General features: G+C 35.5%; 1 protein-coding gene across 2 annotated transcripts in view; it reads right to left on the reverse strand.

The window, feature by feature from the left end:
- Positions 1–7,387: 7,387 nt before the first annotated feature.
- LOC140153085 (ceramide glucosyltransferase-like) overlaps positions 7,388–17,304 on the reverse strand; it is a 30,131-nt gene continuing 20,214 nt past the window's right edge. For both annotated transcript variants that reach the window (XM_072175714.1, XM_072175706.1), the window contains 5 exons: positions 17,112–17,224; positions 14,868–15,046; positions 14,242–14,328; positions 13,209–13,398; positions 7,388–12,248 (listed from right to left, as the gene is read on the reverse strand). In XM_072175714.1, the coding sequence (XP_072031815.1) occupies positions 12,084–12,248; positions 13,209–13,398; positions 14,242–14,328; positions 14,868–15,046; positions 17,112–17,224 (734 nt within the window). In that variant the 3' untranslated portion in view covers positions 7,388–12,083. The remainder of the gene's footprint in view (positions 12,249–13,208; positions 13,399–14,241; positions 14,329–14,867; positions 15,047–17,111; positions 17,225–17,304) is intronic.

Consider the following 17,304-nt stretch of genomic DNA (forward strand, 5'->3'; position numbering starts at 1 on the left):
TACAGGAGAATGCGACAGTTTTCGTTTTTGTAACTTATATTACGTGAACATCGGGTAAATCCACAGCCCCTTGAGAAGTTTGAGCGACATCCATTCCTAACTTGATATTTAAATCGGGGGAAAGAACTTGAAAAAACCCACATTTTATCAGCTAAAACGGAGCCATTTGACCACTAGGTTTTTGTGAAATCAGTGCTTCCGTGGTGTTTCCATAAGATGCGCCGCGCATGCAGATAAGCGTCGGCGTATGCGTCAGCGTATTTGTGCGTTAACAAATTGCGCGATCACGCAACGCGATGAGTTGTTGCTTGTGCGTGTACCTTGCTGGTACAACAAAGATTTTCTTTCCTTTTCAATTTCAAACACGAGTGGAATAGTGAAATAAAATCCTTAAAATATTGCAGTTGGAGTTTACAAATCTGGATTTTCATTCCTTGTATTTATAAAAAACATAACAAGGTACAAACATATCATAAAAACTCAATGTTGAGAAAGAAACAATGGCTAGAGTACACAGCCGCGTTAAACTGAATTTTGGTAAAGAAACCACATTCAGATTTCATTAGGGAACAACCCACAGCAGAAAAACGTACCTTCCCATGCAGCCTATGTGCGTAGATCCCGCATGGAACCCGCCATTGAAGACCTACACGAGTTGCCCATATTTTAGAGACTTCGTACTGTAACGTGCTCACTTAGTTTTTTCTTCACATTATTGATCCTCATATTAAACTGGGTACCATAACGCTTTTCAATGTAAAAGAGCACCATATTAAAGCATTATTAGACCCAAAAAAAGTCCACGGATACCAGCTAAATATTATAACGGGTTTTTCCAACGTTGGGTCTCTTCCGCAGTCAGTTTGATCTGCTCACTGTGGTTTGTGCGGTGTGAGCGGAATCAAGCCAGCAGTAGAAGAGATCGAATTTCGAAGCACATGGCATCGACGCTGGACAGCCAGCTGTGGAAGTTTGGCTGGAATAACATACGGAATATACATGTATCACAGTAAATATCAATGTGAAATTAAATGGAAACAGCCAATACCGTAAATCTCAATCAATTTACTTGGATTTTCTTTGAAATCGATATCACTGCCGGTGTACACGTACGTACCCACACACACATATTATTAACTACATGAATTATGAAAAATGAAAATTCCAACCAGTTTTCATAGGATACACGGCCATCGCTATGGTGGATGAGGTTGTGGAGAGGGCGTGACAATGCTCATGATGCTAGGATATTGATCACGTTCGTGGAAGAAACATTTTATTTTAAAATATTTTTCTTCATACTTTTTGGAATGAAGAAAATATGACTTGCTGGATTTTCAAATAAAAAAGAATCAAAGTGCGATACAGCTGCTTTAAAAATGAACTTACAAGTTGAGCCTACATGTTTGCATATAGTGAGAGACTCTAGATAATGCCAACATAAATCGTCAAAGAACGTTATATTACGAATTATTACAAAAAGTGTACGGTGAACACATTCCAGAAAAAAGTTCAATTTGTTTCTTTTAGCATTCTGTATCTCCACAAATTTATCACATTTTGTCCCCCAAATCCTATGTTAATGATTCTCCATGCTACACAGAAATTATGTTCGAGAAATGATAGACATTTTACATTTTTTACTGGAATATTTTTATGCTTTTTTTAGTATTTTGTAGGGCAACATGAGTAAATAATAAGAAATCAAACATCGCTCCCTCTGAGCAACTCGCATGTTATTGAGGATCGTAAAAGGTAATCTTATAACAATAGCTATCAATAATCTGTTTCCAGTCCCTTCATACAGTCCCTGGTGAAATGGACCCCAGAAGTATTAACTCGATCTTTTGTGCGTAATTATAGAGGGCCAGGGGATTCACTCTATCATTAAAAAAATCATTTGAAGAAGAATAAAAACTGTAGTGTAATTCACGCCAGACACAATTTCTTTATATGACACAAATTAATTTTTGTACTCGATCAAAAAACAAACGTTTTATATCAATTTTAAATTTAGCCTGAATCCGTAAATATGGTACCTCTCACCCTTTTTTAGGTCAAGGCTGTTTTTACCATTATGCAGCGATCTATTGTTGAAGCTATTTCACATACATGTATAAAACATTCTTACATGTATAAAACATTCTAGAGAAAGAATGATGCCATATACTGTTGAAATATCTTTTGTTGATTTCGAATGTAATGAAGTCGTAAATTTTAAGGTCAAATTCCTAAAACCAAAACAAAACATTGCGACGCAGATATTTCCCGACTTACGCAATTTCATCATCACATCCGTGTCTTTATTATTTGTTTGAAACCTTTCCCAAACGTTCATGCTCTTTATGCATAAAACGGCTAATATATCTTTACAAAACGCGTCTTTTTTTACATTACACTCCTCCACTCGACTGCCACTGTGGCCGAACGGTAGAGCGCTAGACGCGTAATCGAAGGAAGTTTCGAATCGCTGGTTCGAATCCCAACGAAGCCTGTGGAAACTTTTTTTTCTTCAAAATTCATGATCGCATTCCGAAATGAGTCACTTGTCGGTAAATCATGTATCGTATCCTTAAATTATCCTATGGGCCATTGTTATACCACAGGCCTTTTGCTTATGTCAAAATGCAACTCAAAAGTTGGAAACACTTTATAACGGCTGAGAATTTAATCTGGGATTTCATGCATCAGAGGCAAGTACACTGAACATTAAGCCCCTCTCTCCCATTTGTAATTCGCTGTCGTAGTGCACGTTAGTAACCATTGGTTACTATATACTGCTCAAAGCCTGTACTCCTACACCTGTTCGAATTTTGATATGCCATAGGCTTTGTGTTGTGATCATTTCGATCAGTGGTTCGTGTAAAGAAAGCGTGATCCAGTTGACCTAGCAACGGTCATATTATAACGTGCACTACGACAGCGAATATACTTTATTCATGCAATGGGGTATTTTATTCATGATTCAATGCACAGTATTTTCTGCATTGCTTGTTTTTAAGGTATTGTGTCTAGAACTCTTGGCTGTTCAGGTATATTGTTGCTGGTGTACAGTGAATAATGTGCTGCAAATTATACAGCGAAATGGGGGGATCAGCAAATACACATTTGCAGTAGGGCCAAAAATATTTTGTTTGCAAGAGCATTACTTGTACTTCCCATTACCACCCCCTATTCAGAAAATTCAAAAAGATTTCCAATGTGGTCACTTGAGGGAATCAACATGGATACCTGTACAGTATACCGTAGAATTCCGTCTAGAAGCATATATGCCTCTAAACGAGGTTTTTTTAACGAAAGATATGAAAGGCCAATACCCTTCTCAAAAACATTGCGATAGATTGGTCTTACAAATATACATGTTTGTACAGCCGCCTTTATCAGTAATATAGTTGTTCAAACTCCAAATAACGTTTTTGTTGAGAGTGTCTGCCTCTTGTCTCTTGTGTCAAAAAAACCTCGTTTAGAGGCATATATATGCTTGTAGACGGAATTTTACAGTATACATTTACAGGCCTTGACTCATTCACTGGGTGGAATTAATGCTGGCAAAATACCATTTGCTCTGTTATTCATGTATGTTGCAGCAGCAGAACCTAAATTTTGGGAGTTTTTGCACCTGTTGCCGAACCTATTTTGGAGTTACCTCCAATCTCAGAAGTTCAGATTTTGAGGTTCTGCAGCGGGCAGACTTGCAAATCGGGAGATTGTGTGACAGGGTTGCAGAAACTCAAAAATCAAGGTTCTGTTGCTGCTATGTACATAACTTGGCACACGTATGCTTGCTAGAAATCTGAATTAGGTTTCATGGTGTTGTGAGGGAAATCACTGAATGGCTCTCTGAGTAAGTGTAACCCTGTTACAAAACATTAGCCTTTTAGAGGTATGGCAGACACAATAGGATGGCACTGCACAAAATGGGTCAAGGCTTTTGAGTTTGGTGGATTTTACCCATATTGAATACTGCCCTCCTATTGTGTACAGGGATGTAAGTTTTCTGTATTTTTACAGAATTCCTGTTTTTTTGCAGTCCAGATTTACGCAATTTCTTTTATTTTCAGCCTATTTCGGGGCTTTTTCCGTATTTTTTCTTCAGGGTTACTTACATCCCTGTGTGTACGCCATGCTTCGAAAAGGCTAATGTTTATGACTTATTTTAACAGAAGTCTAGTCATTCATATCCAAATACATAATGATAAACACAAGACAAAAGAATAGTGCATTTCTTCCAACATTTATTTCATATTTCTTTGGTATAATATAGAAAATTCCCACACCAAAATTGTTGAGCCAAATGACAAAATTTGCCAATTGTACATCATTGATGTATGAAAATACAAGTAAAACCAGTTTTCACTTCCAAAAACGCATATATGGCGACACATTTGAGTTTTTAAACTCAAATGTCTTATCATACTGTACTTAAAAAATCTTCAAACTCTTATTTCCCTTTATTTCACAAAATATTACATGAGGAGATGAATATCATTTATTTGAGTTGGATATGTACATGCATACTACTTTGATCTTTTGCTTGCGGACTCTAGTACCAAATATGCAGCAATTACGACTCTTCGTTTGAAGTAGACCCACTTTTTGTGCATATCTGCCCATTTTTGTTCAAAAGAAAGAATGAATATGAATTTATAGTAATCAAAGTGTGACATCAAATGGGACTTCTTGCTTGACACTCACACAAAACTTTGTCAAAGGAGAAAGAAATTCAACAGAACCTAAGATAGCAAGTAAAATCATTGAAAATTCCAATTTCTACAAATTCTGTGATTTGGGTTTTGTTTATGAATCAATGTTTTGGTCATTAATTATGAGTTAGGCAGTGAACAGGACAAACTCATCAATAGGTCCTGTAAGACTAGAAAGGGGCCAATTAGTAGTGGGCGGCAACATCCCCGAGGGCAGCATGTACATTTTAAACCAATATAACAAGAACCCCTGGCATGAAACATACAATTATTATAACAAATTGATCAATATAAACATGATAAAATACAAGCCATGTGCATTCAATGTATTAAATACTTATGTATCTGCAAGACCAAGGCATTTCAACATTCTATTTTACACAAATTAAACTTCTTATTGAAGTTAATAGTACATAATAGTCATACATTCATAATAAAAATGCTGGTCAATTATAACCAGCAACTTAAAGAGGACCTGATTTCACAAAGACTGCATCCCAAGTGCCCCAAATCAATCTTGAAGACGACTAGGGTGAAAATTCACCCCAATCACCACAGAACGCTAATGAACCCAAGACACTTCAAACAAATGTTTTTTGTGACTGCCATTTGTGTACATTTTGCACATTTAATCATGCTCATTTGCCTGTCCAAATTGGCAAGTGTCCTGGAATATCAGAAATATTGAGTAGGCTAATTGCCTGTACAAAATGCTACACGTGTGGTGGTCTGGGGCACTCAATATGTGGTTGCAAGTCCCAGTCAAATCAAAGCCTAAAATATCCTCATCTACAAAGTTATTATTACTAACTCTATTGTATGTAATTATATTTCAACTCTGAATACACCTGTAATTCAGTGTTTCATTCATAATTTATTCCAATCAAATGCACACACAAAAATGATGGTACATAAGTGCATTGCTAAGTACCGTTAAACAGGTTGCAATGGACTGTAATACGGACGTACCGCTTTGGCAAGCTTTTGTCTCCCAAACCTTGACAAGGCACTTTCAACCTTGCTCCAAGTCACCTTGATATGTATACCATGAAAAGTGGTTTAAACAAATTCAGATTAAGCAACTATGACATTTCAGCAGGGCAGCTGGAGTTATTTGGATGCCAGAAGATGTACAATACTGGCTCATTTCCCCAGGCCTTGGGACAATTTTTACCAGCCTTTTTTTATAAGTTCCGTAAGTTGCTTACCCCTTTCAAATGGATTGTGATATACAACTTTATCAACTTGTCTTAAAGCTGAGCACTCGCAATTGGTGCTAAATTGAATGCCCTCTAGTATGCAGTCAATTACTTTTCATGTTTGGCAAAACAAACGCAACAACACTTCCATTACATCAAACGAAAGACAGTCATATGCCCTAACTTGGCATCATGTCCTTCCATATACATAGCAAATCAAATATGAAGGATTTGATTTTTTGTTGTGTACCTGCCAGTTGTATGGATGATAACAACTTGTCATTAGTCATATGGGTAATTAACATCATACTACTGTCACATACAAAACCTTATCCTTTATTTTCACTTAAAACACCGTATGTCCACATTAAACATACGCTCCTTACCGATTTTGGCATTTCCAACAAGAATTACCAATCAAAATGCTGCTTTGATAAGTCTAATGATGAACATATAATCATGGGAAATTTACACTATGTCTTATTCTTACTCTTTCCCTGCAATTCATAATTATGGTAATCAAAATATACAAAGGAGCATAAAGAAAAAATGCAAACAAATCTGTGAGTTTTCTCTTGCAAGAAGTATATCAACAACTCTGTGTTTCAGAAAATGAATATCAAGTTTAAAACCTGAAAAAGAATGCAAAACCCAAGTGTGAGGAACATTATACAAAAGAGTGTATCTTATTAACATGATGTATGTGACCCATCACATCAAAACACAGCAGTTGTCTTTGAAAAAATGAATTGAAATTACTTGCCCAAGTTGAAGAACTGTTTTTTTATCTATAAATTGACATCTCACACATTGTCAGATACAAATATTGATTTTATGTGACAAATATAATGCAAATTCATTAATTTTCTTTCTTTTTTCATACAAAAATGTTCTTAATTATCTTTAAAATTAGGTTTCTGACACAACTGCTGTGTTTCAATGTGATGGGTCACATATGCATTATTCAATCTTTGAAATCAAGAGCGTATTCAGCAAAACATAAAAACATATTATAATTATGTTAACGGGACTGGGCCGACTGGCTATGATTGTTTGATACAAACTGATAACAACAGCATTATATACACAAAATTTTAAATAATTGGTAGGTTAAATAAATTGCATAGTAAATATTGCTTGAAGTTTTCAAATAAATGGTGCCTATAATGGCGAGAGCTGAGGGCATAAAAGCACTACCTGCAGAGTCCAACATAATTTTGTCCAGATATTTTGGGGTAAAAACTTAATTATGTTATGTGACCTAGCACACATAAATGAGGCACTTTGAGGGAAATATCAAAATTTGCATTGATTTGACATTTTGATACCACAATTGTGATCTTCCAAACAATGAATGACTGAAGGTCATACTTCCTGTCTATTTCAAATACAATTTTTTGGCTTTCAAAATTCTGAATTAATTAGCAAAATAAATAAAAATTGATTTACTTCAAAATTTCATACCAGTGAGTCTTAGGATGAGACATGAAGCATATGGTAGAGACATGCTAGTATATGTAACAGAAATTAAGTGCATTCTTGAATATTTGACCTATTTTGAAATTTTTCCACATTTTTGTTAATTTAACAAAATGTTTTCTCACTGTAAAGTGCCTTATTTGGTGATGCTGGGCCACATGTAACATGTTTGTGATCGCATGACTATACCGAACAAATATACAGCTCCTTCATACAACTCCATTATAGCTAGCAATTTCAAAAATAATAGAAAATAACAATTATATTACACTAACAAATATATTTTGCCAAGATATATCAAAACAATCGAGTTGTTATGTTCCTTGAATAGTTGTTCAGACACAAATTATGCTTGAAGATTTGATACGATGAAATACAAAACACAAACCTAAGATGCGAAATCAATGTACATTGCTGCATAAGACAACCATATTCCAAATTAGATAACTTTTTCCATTCAATACACTGCGAGTTGCAACAAAAGCAAACTTATTCTAGTCAAAAAGCAAACTTATTAAAGCAAAATAAAGTCAACTTAAAGCAAACTTATATTAGATTTGTCACAAATCTAAGAGACTTATTTTGTGTCCTTTTTCTGACTAAAACATCTCTCCAAATGGTCATTTTATAGCCCATATAGAAATACTATACTGATAATTGCCACTAGCAAGGTGGGTCTTAAGGAATGTTTATGGGTTATTAAATAACATGATAAAGGACTTGCTATATATCAAATACTTATACCAACAATTAAGAACAGTCTTACTTAAAATTAAAAAACATAATGAAGACATAAAAAAGATGACCAAGTTATGTACAGCTTATGATGAAAGTATTACAAAGCCTCAGTTATCAAGTATACTTAAGGCACAACATTACTTTTCAAGTAAGATTTGGCATATAGTATTAATCCTGTTTGTCATAATCATTTCAAAGACTGATTCATTTAGTTTAGAGACTAGGCATCAAATGGCAAAATCAATTATATAATTAATGTAATGCCTCTATCCCTGCCTTCACTACTAATTAACCCATTACATCACCCTTGTTAAGGGATCATTAAATTGATAAGAACAGGGAAGTACTAATTGACCATATGCCAAATCCATGATATTTGATATATATATATAAATTATATACATTAAAATATGTTTGTTTTGATCTAGTTTGGTTTTATACAATACCCATTGTCTTTACAAGGTTCTGGTAGGAATAGGTGACAAGCACGGTCACAAATGGAACCATTACATCAGAATACTTAATGAAAGATACATTTTTTACAAAAACACTGTCAATATACATAATAGAAACACAACTACAACCATTTACTACAACCATGTTCAAATTTCAGAATAGCAATGCTCTCACTAATATCTGTACAAATTGGAGATACATTTCTCTCTGAAAGGTAATTGTTTCATTTAGAAATGTATGGTACATCTATATGAGGGTACCTACAATCTTAGAAAAAATATCTCCTAACTCTTACTCTAATTCCCATAGTATGCATAACATATGAGTCACTGGAAACTAAGAATTATGAAAGTGTTGCCCCAATGTTCATCTTCCACATAGCCTCCCCTGTCCTCACCAATCAATGTTGGGAGAAGATGAAGATGAGCATAATGTCCATAACAACATTGTACAGGGGTAGAAGGGAGTCCATTTGCAATTTCACCATTAAAACTGTTCGAACAATTTTTTCTAATATTGTAGATTCCTTAAGTATTTTGAAATGTCCAATGAAGTTGAGGGCTCTTTATAATATGCTAATACACAGGAAGGTACCTGGACTACCTGCTCCCTTCTGGGGTGAGAACTCTTCTGCTCATGGCATGGACAAATCCTGCATGAGTAAGACTCCAGTTCAATGCTTACACAGAGACAGGTGCAAGGAATCCCCATGCTATCCTCTAGAAGATGGTAAGTGGGATGATTCCTTGCTCTATTCTGTCTCTGCTGTGAGTCAGCAATTTCAGAAAGAACTATTGATTTAATATATTAACTTCCAAATGAAATCATTATTCAATTCATTTTAAAGAAAAGGCACAGTGTGAGACATAAAACATGTATGTTAAAGCCATGTCTTATGTCTCCATTCTAACCAAACCAGTTATAAGGTACAAGCATGCTAGGAACAAAAGGGCTCACATACGCTATCAGCTATCAAGGGTGACAAATTCTATAGCTTTTCATCTCTTTTCGTTCTCAGTTTCTTTCACCTTTACCTATCGATCGCTATCAGCGAAATACCTTATGTAGATACAATCTATTAAACCACAACCAAAATGCCAGGTTCTGCTTAGCAAGTCATAAGTGTAAGCTTGCTTGGATGCCAATCAAGTAATGACTCATGAAATTAGATGCAAGCAAAACACTAGCAACAAGTATAATATAAGCAGGTGCACTGAAAAGATTGTGTCAATTACACCAGGACCTACCAGCCAATATTCATGTAGATATCTGCCATTTTAGTTTCTATATCCTTTATCAGCTCAGCTGTCCATGTGTCTGTCAGTGTGGCAAGCAAATACTTCATTATGTTTGTGATAAGAACCATACTATTCTGACATCACTGATCTTTGATCAGAGAGCATGACAAATATTTTACAGAAATGCTTCTTGAATTACTGTATTCGATCCAATTAGCGCCCACCATAATAAGCACCCCCTGTAGTGACAACTGTCTAAGCCCCCTTTTTACAATACACCTGTATAACTAAATTCCATCAAATATCTGAATAAAATTACTTTCTAAAACATTCAGTGTAGGATTATGATGAATTGGGCCTCAGATACATGTGAGTATTTATGCACATAAATTCCCCTTTGTGCCTTTCATTTTATAATAAGTGCACCCTAAAAATGACTTGACTTAAGCACCTGGGTGCTAATTAGATCAAATACAATAACACTTTTAATTTCACAATGTAAGCAATTTGGAGATGACAAATTTTATTCATCTCATATTCTCATTAATAACTTAAATAATCTGGCAGGAAATAATTTCATTTACTCATTTTAACTTCCCTGATCATGAAGCAAAGATACACTGAACTCATCAACTACCAATGGCAGTAAATTCAAGTCCATGTATGATACTTCTTCACCAGTTCCACCAATTTGTACTGTAATTCTTTTAATAAAACATCAAATGAGTTCCACCTTGGAAGGGTCTATTAGTGTTCCTGAAGCATAAATCAAAATAAGTTCATAGAATCCTATATCCCAGCAACATTTGTCTTACCAGACACAAATATATACACAATGGTCTATTCCGTTTGATATCCACCTCCTTGCACAAAATATTACATCCAGCTGGGAATTATACCTAGTTTTAAATTAAAAATTAAATATCAAACTGTTCATCTGGACTTACTGTTTTGAGTACAGTATCACGTCTCATACGAGACGCATAGTCAGGCCTAATGGGCTGGTGCTGAAATGTTGACCTGTGACTTGGCTGGAGTGACGTCACAGGAGAGTCATCGAGGAACCCGCTTGATGACTGCATCGTAGGCCCTTGACAGGTTGTGGCGTAGTCCCCCTCCTTGGTTGAGTGAAGGCTCCTCACCGCCGTGACGTCACTCCAACAGAGTCACAGGTCAACATTTCAGCACCAGCCCATTAGGCCTGACTATGCGTCTCGGATGAGACGTGATACTGTACCCAAAACAGTAAGTCCAGATGATCAGTTTGATATTTAATTTTTAATTTATCTATATACCTGGATGATTCAGAATATTCACAAATATATGTACCTAGTTTTAAAATTCCAGGTGAAATTTGTGCAAAAATTTTTCAAACCTGGTTGTATGTTTACAAAATCCCTCCCTGCATGAAAAGTTTTATTTAGAATTCAAATTGTCCCCTGTTTTTACAATGTAATTTTTCTATGAACAATGAGTAATTTATTAAACCTGCTCACTTTGATTGGAATTTCAACGTTTTGTGGATGTGTGGATTTCATGGAATAGTGCAATTCATAATCAAAGATTGGGCAACATCTTCAAATAGGAAACAAAATAGCTACTTATTACTTAAGTTTCATACATGTATGGGTCCTTAATTTAGCTTCCCAGTATCTGAATAGTAATGTGAAATAATATCCTATTACTAGATTTACATGTTATCAGAGAAGTTCAGCACTTGTTAATACTTTAGCATGTGCACAGTGTAAACAAGGAAGTGTGTTCTGATTGGCTAATTGACTCACATCATGAATAGCTGCAAAACATCAACACCTCACTCGCTAACCAAGCCACGTAGCATTGTATCCCGGCACGGACCTGTTCTTTTTACACGATAAACAGGGTTTGCGCATCAGCCAGTGCCTAACTTTCCTGGAGGCAATTTTGTTACTTCACAATCTTTATGTGGCTCAGTTCACAGAATTAAATTCTATAAATGTGTTCTTACAACTACATGTAGACTATGGCAGAAAGATTACATTTGTGATCTGAATTTCAGCCCTTTGTCATCTTTATGGTACAATGTCAGCCAAATGAATATCATGGCTAGCATTGTCAGCCCAGTAACAAACCTATTTGAAGATATTGCCAAATTGAATAAATATCTACTTCAATACCCCATAAAAAATACATGTTATGTAAATTAAAGCTATCATAAAATACATCTTATACACTGTACAATACTGTAATTTGTATATTTTTAAAAAAGGAGAAGAAAAGGAAATTGCCTGCTACCGAATTTCTTCTAAATAACCACCGTAGCGGACTCTGTAAGAACCAGTTCTCCACGCAACAGATCTTGAGAACATGCCCTCAAGGAAGTAAAACATAAACATTATCTCACGGAATGCCCACGCCACTGCATAGTCAAACTTGGAGAAGTTGACAGGTTCTCGCTGTGAAGGAAATGAGAAAAGAATTGACACATATTAAGTGTATTTTGTTTTACAGCATGATGGCAACACAGGGATATGAGTGAAACCAAAAACGAGCAAGATCAAACGCGATCCTATGGAGCCTAGTGACAGGAGCATCATGTGTCTTGGCCCCTGGTGTGGTCCACTGGGTCCTAACAGGCTTTTAGCAGTTTTAAGGCCCTTAGGAACTCCACCTGAAACACCAATTTGTTAATTTGACTAACAGATCTTTCCGATCTTCTTCAAGGATTCTGAATCCATCTTTTTCCCCGTAAATTGGCGGTCCATAGATGCCATATACCTTCCTTTTTCACATTAGCTATGTTCAGTACAAAAATTCTCCACAGTCAAGAGATTCTATGCAGAGGGGCGTACAATGTATTACCTTCATTACACGGCAGAAACACAGATGTAAGGTCTGGGACAATCATTGTGCTTTACAGAAATTTGCTGACCACTGTGTTCCAAGGCACACCTTATAAACCATTTTAGCATCATTTGGTGATGCAGCTCTACAGCTTAATGAATGCAGAATAAGCATCACAGCCTGAATCATCTCCTTGAGTTTTGTACCAGTAAATCATTACAATTATCATCAATTTTTTTTAATATATAAAATGCTAGAGTGAACAATAACCCATGAGGAGTGACACAAGTCAAGAACTTATATAGGCACCTAGGCACTATAAAAGACAACCACATAGGCCAATTTGTGGTTCACAGCAGCTTAGATTCACAGCAATTTCAAGCTACCTCAATGTTCTGTGAGAACAGAAACACGACAAAGTGTGGAATCAAATTCATACTGTCACACACCAGAATCTAGCGCTTTACCGACTGAGTTAACTGGACAATAGATGTGCAACATCTAAGTAGGTAATGAAAGAGGAACCTACCTATATGCCTGCAACCAATTAACATGCATGCGCAAACACTCACCTGTAACGCCATGAGTTGAAGATAGTCTAGAAGAAACCATTGTAATATATGACACATGAAGAATAATACTGGGTCTAAGTTGAACACATACCATCCTGCCCACGACACAAAGAAACCAAGAGGAATACATTCTGATAATGGTTCCAGAACTAAAGTGGTTGGGATGGTTGCCAGACGTACAATGGTCCACCTAGAATCAAAGAGAATAACACAACAACATAATATTATATTGGGTCATTTAACAGTTACAGACTACAGCTGTTACTCTAATTTGAATTAAGGAATACATTTTTAAGTGCAAAAATGGCTCACAGTTAAAAGTTTGTTTAAAATTTTAACCAAAATTTCTAAAATTTTAACCAAAATCTTTAAAATTTTAACCAAAATCTTTAAAATTTTGACCAAATTTTTTTAATTTAACCAAAATTTTTAAAATTCTAACCAAAACTTCCAAAATTTTGACCAAATTTGAACTACAATTGTGTGCAAATTTGTTACATCTGTATTTCTAACAATGATCAATATCTACATAAGCAAGTGTTCGCATTTCATAAGTCACAATCAACAAGTCACAAACACCCACATAATGTAACAGGCTAGTCAGTGTTCGATTTACCACCTGCACCATATGCAGTTGACTTTAATTCTGTGCAGGTAACTTTTCAAATATACCTGCACAAGTGCATGTAGAATTTTAGTCGTAAATTACACAGTTGGAATCGGAAACATACAATGTGCCTCTAAATCAAAGAAGTAATATAAATATCCCTTACGAAACGACACCAATTTTTACTTTTCATCGGTAAAAAAGATGATTAGTTTCATGGCACAAACTTCTTATTTTATATGGTATAATTGTGTGCAAGTTACTTTCACTTTGTGCAGGTAGATTTTCTATGTTACCTGCACAAATGCAAGTAACTTTTTTTCTGGTAAATCGAACACTGAGGCCGTTTTGCTCTAATTGCTAATAGTGGATGCAAAGCATTAAAATCACATCTTCATATATTCATAACTGTATAACTTGACTTACCTAACCATTCGTTTTCTGAAAGACTTTAATGATGGATTGCCAGCGTTCTGCATAGCTGGAAAGTAACTCAGCCTCTGAACATAGCCACTATAAAAGTAATAAATAAAAGCAATTGTAAATTGGCATCAAGAATGTCAAACTCACATGCAGGCTTTAGTAAAATATACTCCATTCAGAAACAGCACAGCTCCATTTTATATCCAATGTGGAATCAATTGATTTTATGCTAGGTTTCAAAGATACAATTTTCATATTAAGCACAGGTAGGTGGGGAAAACAAACAGACTGTCATTTAAAAAACTTTGGCTAGGTACAAGTGACCTGGTGAAGGGAGTCTCCTTGGATAGCTGGTCAGTCGGGTCAAGCGTAGCCAACAGTCGGGCTTATTACCCTTATCGTAACCAATGTAAGTCATTTATCATGGGTCACTTGCCCCGCCTTTACCAGATGAGCCACGAGGGAGAGTGGATTAGATTTTTTGCCCTGCAGGGAATTGAACCCAGGACCTCGTGCACCAAATGCAAAGACCTTAACCAGTGTGCCATGCTGCTCCCTGTTTTACTGATTTCTTCTCTTTAAAAAAATTTCTACAGCAAACCTGTTATTATAATTCATATAGATCTTACCTTCTAAAGCAAGCTATGCCCATATAATAATCTTCAGATATGTATTTCCCAAACTCTGCAAGACCTCCAGCCTCCTCTAAGATGCACTTACGGATCATGTTTGACATGCCGGACACACAGTTGACACCAAGTACACACAGGGTGAGATACATACGAGCGTGAGCACCACCAAAATATACCTGTTGTTGGAGCAAAAGGAGGATTTTCTTGGGTTAGATACGCTACTGAGTACTGATAGTGAGAATGAATAGACGGATATAAAGCCTGATTTTAAAAAAAGTCTTCCTAGACCCAAAGCAACCACACATGAGAAATGAAGTGATGACAGGTTCAAACTATAACACTTCATCCTGATGTGGCAGTTAATTCAATGCATTGAGGCAACATCTATGCGGTACCTTTAAGCGCAAGCGTGTGTACGCCAGCATCTTGAGCAAACACAAGCGATTTGTAGCTGCACCCAATGAAATGGGCACTCACGTCACAATTGAAAATGGTATCTATAGCTGTACATTATTCATACAGAAGATAATAGCATATTTGACATGGTACATTTTGTGTACATGGACTTAATAAAGCTCATGTAAAACTCCCAAATTTCATTAACATTATTTGATAATTATGAAATATTACATTTGATCACATGTGGCTACTTGTTTATCTAGACTCATGTGGTGGTAACACAAAATGCTTAGCTGAGGCCTGGAATAGGGCAAGTGACAAGTTCTGTCAAGTTTAGTTGAAATATGTTGGATGGAAGGTGCTTAATTTTTGTAAGTTGCACTGATCCTTAAACAGAATATGTGATTTATCTTTGTTTTGGGCCTTGGCCATTGACAGACTGAAGGCCAAACAATAATTCATAATAAAAATTCCCTTTAAAAGGGAAGGCCAGCGTCAATGCAGAAGAGGTCTTGTAAATAGTTTGGGTCACCGTGAAAGGCATTTTTAGGATCACGCTTACATCCATGTTACATGACAGTTCACCAAACCATCAATGGTGAGAACATGCACACTGAAACAGCAAAACACATTAACTCCTATACTCCTGTCAACTCTTTAATTCATTACTCCAAATTGTTCTGTATTTTTGTCTTTACTGCTTTTTACCCATGCTTATTATAAAAATCAAGAAATACACTGCAGTTGTTAGCTAATTCGCTATGTTAACTCAACTTACATGCACATTTTATTTTAAAATAATTTTATATTATTTCGCAATGTATAGTTTACTATAAAGTAGATAGTGGCAAGCACATGATAAAGGACTGATCATTCACTACAATCTTCACTTTTAAACTGTATTTTTTAATGTGTTGATTGTTAGTCCGAAACTCCTGCAAAGCTATGGACATGGCATCTGTGTTTTCTCAGTCTTCAATCATTTTGTTGAATGTCATTTTATGAATCAAATAAAAAAGATAGAAATTGGCCTCACTTTAGTTATGTGTCATTTTACAGTATTTATCATTTATAAAGTAAGACAATAATTTATTTATTTTCTATAAATGCATGTCAAAATATGGGATATATTGTTCAATATTATAGCTAGCCCCTAAAAACTTTATTTTCAATCGGATTTTTCCAGTTGAAAAGACAAAACTGATGTTAAAGATAGCAATAATATCATCAATAACATTTTGAGTCAATTTTATCCATAAAACGATACAGGATAGGATAGATAATTACTTTGACTTCAATGTGGTCCATATAATGAAGATTTTGATTCCACAACATTATTAGATCTGTTATCAACATATCAATTATGCACTCACAGGCAACCAAACATCAGTAGTCCACTGATATGACCTCGTAATCATTCCCCGCTTTGACCATGTCATTTTTTTTGATATGCTGATTGCTGAACAAGTTTATGTTTATATGTGTAGGCCTAACCTATGATAACTTTTTAAGTCATAATTAATTCAAACATAACTTTGGCAATACTCAATCGTTTTCGTTCGTTGAAACGGCAAAACATACTTTCTTTTCCTTGCAAATCGAATTAGCAGACATCAAAAACATTTCCACCACGAGAAGTAAAAAAAATAATTCATACCAATAGAAGAAGGTTATAATCTTAGCTAATCTTTAGTGTACACAAACCCCATCTCAGAATTAGGTACCAGCGCCCTATGCGCTGGCGAAAACTAACTAAATTTTGGAAACTGTCCAATGCTACATGTAAGTACATGATTTCTGTCATCAAAATGACAGCATCAAAGCTCCAAATTTTAAAGTTACCTTATCTAAAACAGCTGGGAATCCTTTCCTGTCTGTACAAAATGGAAGACCTTGGACCAAGCCAACCTTTGGCCCCAGACGTGACACCATGTCCATCAGTATATCTGGATAAGCTGTAAGAGATTACAAAATATTGATTGTGTTACATTCATTCTAGTCACATACTTCATTTTTTTAAATAAAATATAAACTT

The sequence above is a fragment of the Amphiura filiformis genome, chromosome 1 (assembly GCF_039555335.1).
Source record: "Amphiura filiformis chromosome 1, Afil_fr2py, whole genome shotgun sequence".
In the NCBI taxonomy this organism is placed as follows: Eukaryota; Metazoa; Echinodermata; class Ophiuroidea; order Amphilepidida; family Amphiuridae; genus Amphiura; species Amphiura filiformis.